Source organism: Myripristis murdjan, chromosome 21 (assembly GCF_902150065.1).
Source record: "Myripristis murdjan chromosome 21, fMyrMur1.1, whole genome shotgun sequence".
Taxonomy (NCBI): Eukaryota; Metazoa; Chordata; class Actinopteri; order Holocentriformes; family Holocentridae; genus Myripristis; species Myripristis murdjan.
Window position 1 is genome coordinate 17795136 of NC_044000.1, and position 7938 is coordinate 17803073.

General features: G+C 41.9%; 1 protein-coding gene across 1 annotated transcript; it reads right to left on the minus strand.

The window, feature by feature from the left end:
• Positions 1-3618: 3618 nt before the first annotated feature.
• On the minus strand, positions 3619-7257 carry LOC115379931 (protocadherin 8). The gene is made up of 4 exons (XM_030080903.1): positions 4894-7257; positions 4684-4754; positions 4276-4409; positions 3619-4116 (listed from the first exon to the last, which is right to left on the minus strand). Exons 1-4 carry the CDS (start codon positions 7255-7257, stop codon positions 3767-3769), a joined length of 2919 nt encoding a protein of 972 aa, XP_029936763.1. The 3' UTR covers positions 3619-3766.
• Between the last annotated feature and the right edge of the window lie 681 nt (positions 7258-7938).

Genomic DNA, 7938 nt, shown 5'->3' on the forward strand with positions numbered 1-7938 from the left:
GCAATTTATTTGACTGTCCATATTTTGGGGATATTTGCTAATGTTTCTGTATGAGCCTGACTAACAGAAGTTTTGGGGAATTTTCCAAAGCCTCAAAATATAGGTTTATTTTACTGTGGTGTTCATAGACACTACAAATGTAAACACCCCTTTATACAGCCTCAGAATACATGCATAACAGCTGCCCCATAAGTAATATCCTTGTAAAAAAAAAAAAAAAAAAAAAAAAGGTAAAACAATGCAGTTACAATGATTATAAACAGTGCCTTCTGGAAACAAAACCTTAAATAACATTTTTAAAAAATGATTATGTAAAGAAAGCTATTTTGGAGGCACATTATTTCAACAAATTCACTGTAATTTGGAGCTGAGCAGCCTTGTGGTTGTGATCCAAAACAATGAGCAGAGACTCTGATTTGAACAGCTTTTTATCCCACAAGGACACATGAATATGGCATCATCTGGAACACAGGGAAACCTATATTCAGCCAACAACAGCACTGTTGATTCAGACATTTTTGAAATACATGATATGGACGAGGAATGAAAACGGAAACATGTCTATCTTTGGTGAGGTCTGGATTAAAGAAAGCAGCTGGCACATTTTGCGCTGGCTTTAAGGATGATGAAATATGGTAGTCTATCAGCATAGCAGTGATCAAATCCACCCCAAAATGTAAGCCTGTGTTAATAAATTTGCCTCAGTGTATTCAGACATGTACTGTAATGTAATGATCAAAGCCAAGAAAGTGCAAATACAGACACATGACAGTGGGCATCCGCTGCTAACAGCAAATGCTTGGGTAGTAATTACAGAGAGGTAAAAATGCACCACTGATAATATCCCCTAATTTAGTAAATGGTGTAATATTTTGCCTTCCCTGTGTCTGATGTGCCTGCTACCTTTCTTCTTCCACAGAGCAAAGCATCAGACAGTGATGCTGGAGTGAATACAGATTTAATATATCCCTTATTGAAAATGATGCAGACCAAATTTCAGTGTTAAATGAATGTAGCTGCAACTTCTACCTCTAAGACAAACGGTCGAGTGGAAAATAAATGGAGGCGTTTTTTTGTTGTTGTTGTTTTTCACACCAGCCCCACAATTCCCAGCATTCAAAAGTTAATATGAACGCCTGGCAGTTCAGACAGAGATGAAGATAAGGTGGAAGTAGTATGAAGCACTGCATTGTGGGATGGGGCTGAAGCACCAAGTGACATCAATCGATTGGAGAATTATACCTTGAAACCATGACGCCAACACACCATTACGACACAACCACAATCACACAGTTAACCATTTTTTCTAAAATAAACATACCACCAGCGGGTGCTGAGGCCAGCAATGACACATGCCGATCTGATTCATTTGTCAGTGGACTACTGATGAGCAGAAAACTGGTTTTATAACACCTCATTTCCCGTTGCCCGGGGAGGCAACCTGGGTGAAGTCAGTTGCAATGGGAATTCAAATATATAAGGGGTGTGAGAACTGCTGCAGGTCATTAAAATAAAGCTCATTTGGTTATGAATGAACACAGTGACCTGCCTGCAATGTGGTTTGCTAACAGACCCACATTCTGCAGATGAATATACCTTGTGGCACAAATTATTGGGCAAACGGGAAACTATTTGACCTACAAGGAAAATATAAAGCAATGATGAAGGAAGCCACATTGTATTGATTGATAAATGCATTTTCCCTCTGTGTGCAATTGGCTATCTGTCAGACCACTACACATCACTGGGAGCACAAATATGACCTTCCTTCTTAATGGCTGCCTATTGTGCTGCATGGCCTTGAAACCTCCCTGGGCTCTATGTCTAAAATAAAGTTAGTGACTTTGCAGTTTACAGACTGTAGCCCCATCGCAGAATACAAGCCCGAGATAATCAAAGGTGGTCATGACCATTTAATAAGAGAGAGGATTTGGTTAACTGTTCCGCAACACAGCATCTCCTCGAGAGATGGTGTGTGGTGGTAAGCTCTAACAGATGTTTGTGAATCCTGCCCAGTGCTTTGCAGTTAAGAAAAAAGGCATCTAATCCACTCTCTTCCAGCTTTTATCATTATTATCAGAAGCCAACATTTAGGTATTTATGTTGATGCAAATGAGTGCTGCTCTTAGCTGCCTTTTCCTGCAACTGAATAGAAAAGAAATAATGGCATGAATTTGATTATGACGCTCAGTCCACCATTAGTTATCGCTGATGGTGCTTCCTTGGCAGCTTTCCTTGGAATCTATTTGTTTTCTCTTCAGTGTTTGGCCCTTATTTGGCTATTAAGTAATTTGTAACAATCTTTGCTCTTGTCTGTTTTGTTTTCACACATTGCAGATTAATTTGGCGCTGACCTTAAGAATAGCGAGGAAAGGGGACTGTGGAAAAACCTGCACGAAAATGAAAATCAGAGGCGATTCAATTTTATGTTCGAATTTAGCATATTTTTAGTTGATGAAAGTGTTGATGAAAAGCAATATTAAAGCAGGTCTGTACATTTGAAGTTGTTGAAAGCCCACACACTTCCCAGTGGGCATGTTCCCTCGACTCGGAGATGCATTTACTTGATATTATCTTGCATATCTTACATGCAGAATTTGTGGTCCTCTCTTTACCTTCATGCAATCCTGTTGCTGTTCTGTGCTGAGAGATTTTAGTGGCAAAACACTGTTTATAGATTGTGAATAATAACAGGTTGCATGATAAACAAACAGCTTCATAATACACAATGTTCAGGTCTTTTTTGCTAGAGTTTTCTCTTTCTTTTTCTTTTTTTTTTAATCCATCAGTGTCTCATCAATAAATCACCCAGGGCCAGAAACAGCTCTCATTTGCCCTACATATTCATGGTTGAATTAAACTTTGTAATAGTGATGAGCACTGATAAGGACAATGAAGTTAGGCAAGAGCCTTGCCTGCTACTACATTCTGACAATAAATTGTATGAAACTTCACCTTTTGTGTATTTTCTTGTACAACTTATATAAGAATATCTCTGGATTTCACCTTTTGTATATTTTATCGCTGTCTCCCAGCTAGGACAGCTCAGTTTGCACACTACACATCACTTTTACTACGTACTGTCCACCACAGCTGCAACTGAGACCGTGGAATTTGTCCGGCAAACCAGTGTTGTGTACAAAGGTGCGTACTATGTTGTGAATTATTTACAAGAGCTGGGGAAGGTGTCTGTGACAGCACTGTGCTTGATTTTCTATGGATAATGATACATGTGCTTTCCAGTTGAGTACCAACACCACTCCCTCATTTGCATGCAAAACCTCAACCAACCAACCTATGAGTCTTCAAAGCCGGTCTCCCAGGTAATGAAGCAGCTCCACACTTTACATCCTCACATCACTGATGGAGTCTTGATCATACTAGCTTTGGAAGACTTGCTAAGGAATAACATCTAAATAACTGCCAATATAAGTTATATTTCCCTCAAGAGTAAATCATTATGTTCACTCAGTATATAATTCATATCAATGTATATGAGAGGCAGAATATAAAAAATGACATCCAAATAAAGAACAGTCTTCTTTGTTTTAATTACATATTTATTAGAAAAGAGAAACTAACATGCAAAGATATACACAAGCTCAAATTACAGGACATAAATAAGTTCATTAAATAATTAATTTAATCACAGAGAAAATATATATACCTGTTGACTGTGTGGCAACAACCAATTTTCTACAATATTTACATCTTTGCCTTTCAGCATTTTGTCTAGATCTCTCAGTGAACTTAGGAATAAAATGTATTAAAAAATAGTTGCAACCTCTAATGCATTTGCCACTGTTACAAAATCTGGACTTGGCTTGTAGATTTCACCCCCTCCAACAGCGGCATCTCGCTGTTGTTTAGGGAAGTAGGAAGGGAGGGTCCCAGTTCTAGAGAAGGTGTGCATGTTGCTCCTACTTTTGGGAAGATTTGTGCCGTACCCTGAGTCTTTCCAAGGGTGGGGATAGGCATGAGGATTGTTGAAGATGGGCGCTGGGGAGAAGCCTATTGTGTATGCGTTGTCTCTGGTGGCTCTGAAGCTCTGGGCTGGTATCATGCAGTATGTGCCTTGCCAGTCCCCAGATAAGTTGTTACCAGCATTGGATGAGCCTGAAATAGAAAGGAAACAAATATTTAATCACATGGAGAAGACAGGCTAGATTAGATCAATACAGATGTTATGTTACAGTCATTTATAATTAACATCATTATGGTGATTTTTCTTTATTTGATTATGAATAATCGATAAGCTCAAGGTGGAAAACGTACTCTTTGGCCCCGGCTGGAAGGTACTGAAGTTCTTCTTGCCTCCATTGCTGCTGATATCAGAGTCACTGTCATTGAAGTCACTGTCCCCTTTGCCACTGTCCTTCACGCTCAACTGGTCGGTGATCCCGATGCCACTGCAAATACGATCAATATATATGAGCCACCATTGCTCTGCCACCGGTGCAGTTTGATTATCGATGTTGTCTTTTTTTCAGTTATGAGGCTTGTCTGTTGCTAGCCATCCACGGCCACTCCACAGGGATGCCACAATTAAATGTATGCACAGTGCATGTCAAGTACTCTCTGTGCAGTGTTGACTGTAAATAAAGCACATCCTATTTGTGGGGGGGAATATATATATATATATATATATATATATATATATAATACACTCAGATGTGTTCTTACCTCACTTGCAAGCAGTATTTGTCACCTTGCCACACAGATGTTGGTTGGAAATGCTTGGAGGGCAGGAACATCTAAGAGAACAAACAAAATGACAGCAGGGAGCTTAGTTTCCATTTCTGGCACAAAGATCAAGGCAGCACTTGGGAACATCACATGCATATTAAAAAAAAAAAAAAAAAAAAAAAAAAAATACTGCAGTGGTTGACTCACCTTTGTCTCTGAGTCCCCACTCCTCTCCTCGTACAGGCACGAATCATCAAGAGACGAAGCCGTCCTCTCATGGAAGAAGCCTTGTTGGCGTTTATATATGTTTGCTTCTGTTGAGCCGAGCATGGGAATGGGCCTATTGTCAAACAAGCCACGAGACACTTCTGTCTTGGAGCCATGGCTTGTCTCCTCGCGGTTGAGCTTACATGTGACAACAACAATCACTATTGCAATCAGCAACAATGCACAACCCCCACTGAGCATAATGATGACTATTAGTGAGACATCCAAGCCGGAGTTTTCTTCATCACTTGATCGCAACACAATGACAACTTGGTCTTCAGAGGGCTGTTTGTCTGAGACGACAAACCTAATAGTTGCACCACTAGAAAGAGGGGACCTGCCATTGTCGCTAACCGCAATTTTTATTTCTAACATGTCTCCAATTTCAGCTGTCAACCATTGTTTTAAAGCAATCTCTCCTGTGTCTTTGTTCATTGTAAAAAGATTTGGGTCACCTTGCACAATTCGGTAGGAGAGCTCACCATTGACCCCCTCATCCTCATCTTCAGCCTGGACACGAAGGGCGAGATAGCCTGCAGGTGCATTATAAGGCAGGGGGATTTCAGCAGTGTCATTGTGAAGGGCAGGGAAAGTGAAGTATGGGTAATTGTCATTTTGATCAACAACTCTGATTCTGATTGTTGATGTGCTGGACAGTGGAGGGGAGCCTGTGTCCTCTGCTTGGATGGTCAGTTCAATCTGCTGGAGAGTCTCATAATCAAAAGATCTCAAACTATACAGTGATCCTGAAAGTGAGTCTATAGAAACATAAGTAGATACTGGAGCTCCTCCTGATACTTCTGCATCTATGAGTTTGTAAGACACTTTGGCATTCCTTCCCATGTCAGGATCACGGGCGACAAGTGTACTTACATATGAACCTGGAATATTATTCTCCATGACTGAAACCTCATAAACCGGCTTACTGAACAGAGGGGGGTTGTCATTCTCGTCTGTCACACGGATAGTATACTGTCTGACAGTCTTGAAGGGTGGATTTCCAAGGTCTTCTGCAATCACAGTTAAGTTGTACTCCGGGATCCTCTCCCTGTCTAAGGTAGTCGTGGTTACAATCATGAAGGTGTCGCCATAGGCCTCCTGGAGTTTGAAATGTGCGTGTCCCTGTAAGCTGCTGCGCACGTAGCCATTGGAGCCGCTGTCTCTGTCCGAGGTGCTAATTAGAGCCACGAAGCTCTCCGCAGCCGCAGCCTCTGTGATATAGGCAACCCCGTCACTGCTGGAAGTCATCGGTTTGATGTTGATTTCAGGCGCGTTATCATTAACGTCGACGATTTCTACCAGGACTTTGCAGGTAGACGGGACGGGATTTGCGCCCAGGTCGGAGGCTTGGATAATGAGCTCGTATGACCTCTTCTGCTCAAAGTCAACCAAAGCCTTCAAGGTCACGTCACCGGAGTAAGGGTCAATGTTGAAAATGCGTGATGCTTTAGATGATGGCCCCTCAACAAACGCATACACCACCTCACCATTCACGCCGGCATCGGGGTCGAAAGCGTGCACTTTGAAAACACGGTGACCCACTGGAGAGTCCTCATTAAGCTCCACTTTCAGGGAGTTGTGCTCAAACGTGGGGCTGTTGTCATTGAAGTCCATCACTTTGATATTTACAGTCACTGAACCAGACTTTGGTGGCACTCCCCCGTCAGCTGCGGTGACTTCAACTGTGTAGGAGTCCTCCGCCTCCCTGTCCAGCTCTTTCACCAGCACCAGCTCTGCAAACTTCACCCCATCCTCTCTGTCGCGCACCTCAAGCACAAAATGACTGGAGGGAGACATGTTGTAGCTCTGTATGTAGTTTTTACCCACATCCTGGTCAAGCGCAATTTCCACTGGGAATCGTGAGCCCAGCGGGACATTTTCTACAATCTCCAGGTGCGTCTCATTGCGCGGAAACACCGGCGAATGGTCGTTGATGTCTTTCACCTCGATCTCGACGTGGATGAGCTGAAACTTTTCTTTGGAGAAGGCCACAATGTCGAAGGTGATGAAGCAACGCGGGGACCTGGGGCAGAGCTGCTCCCGGTCAATTGTCTCTCCAACAGTCAAAAGTCCATCATTCTCCCTCATTTGAATCACAGACGCGTTTGGTTCTTGCATGAAGCGGAAGGATGTGTCTGGGTCATCAGCTGGATCGATCTTTAGATCTTGGGACAAGTTTCCTATCTCTGTCCCGGGCGCATCCTCTTCATAGGTGAAATATTTTGTAGTTGTGCAGTGGACAGTGCATATCAAAAATATAAGCACTGCACACACTCCAACTCCCCTAATCTTACAAAAGCCCATTTTGAGGGGGCTATAACATAAAGCCAATAAATAAATAATAATAATAATACTAAAAAGAAAAATGATGGTGCAGACAGCAGCGACTTGTGCAGGTTGAGCCACAGCTGATTTGAGCATCGACTTTGCTGCTGGACTATAAGCCCCGTTATATGCAAATAAGCTGCCCTGTCGACCAATGGCCTTCCAATGGGCCACCAAACGGGACACGTTTGGCTTTGCAGCAAATTGTTGTCACCCCTGAGTTGGGTGCAAATGGCTCTTCGGATAAAATGAGTGAGGAGCTTTAATCAGGAAAGTAATTGTGTTAACTAAAGAAATCTCTGCATTAGCAATCAATTAACGTAGACTACACATAGAGATGTGTATTTGCATGGGACCACATCACGTCAGAGGTGCTGGGAGCCTACCTGTTGAAAAGGCTCAGATATGCAAAGCTGGTTAGTCTGTCACCAAAATAACTAGGCTGCAGTCTAGTAGCTTAACAAATCATGCAATGATAAGATACAGGGTACTGTGATATTGCTGTGATAAAATAAATAAATGAATAAATAAATAAACAAATAATAGAACTACAGAGAGAAAGACAGAAGCTCTACACAATTTTATCTTAAGCATACAGCACTTTATTAGCACAACCATCAACAGCAGCAACCATCGTGTGTGTACTACTTTTTTGTTTTT

Coding starts and splice junctions, on each gene's coding strand:
- LOC115379931 (XM_030080903.1), bottom strand. CDS start 7,257: ATGGGCTTTTGTAAGATTAGGGGAGTTGGAGTGTGTGCAGTGCTTATA. Junction 4,410..4,683: donor AAATACTGCTTGCAAGTGAG/GTAAGAACACAT, acceptor TCGTATTTGCAG/TGGCATCGGGATCACCGACC. Junction 4,117..4,275: donor CTTCCAGCCGGGGCCAAAGA/GTACGTTTTCCA, acceptor TTTCTATTTCAG/GCTCATCCAATGCTGGTAAC.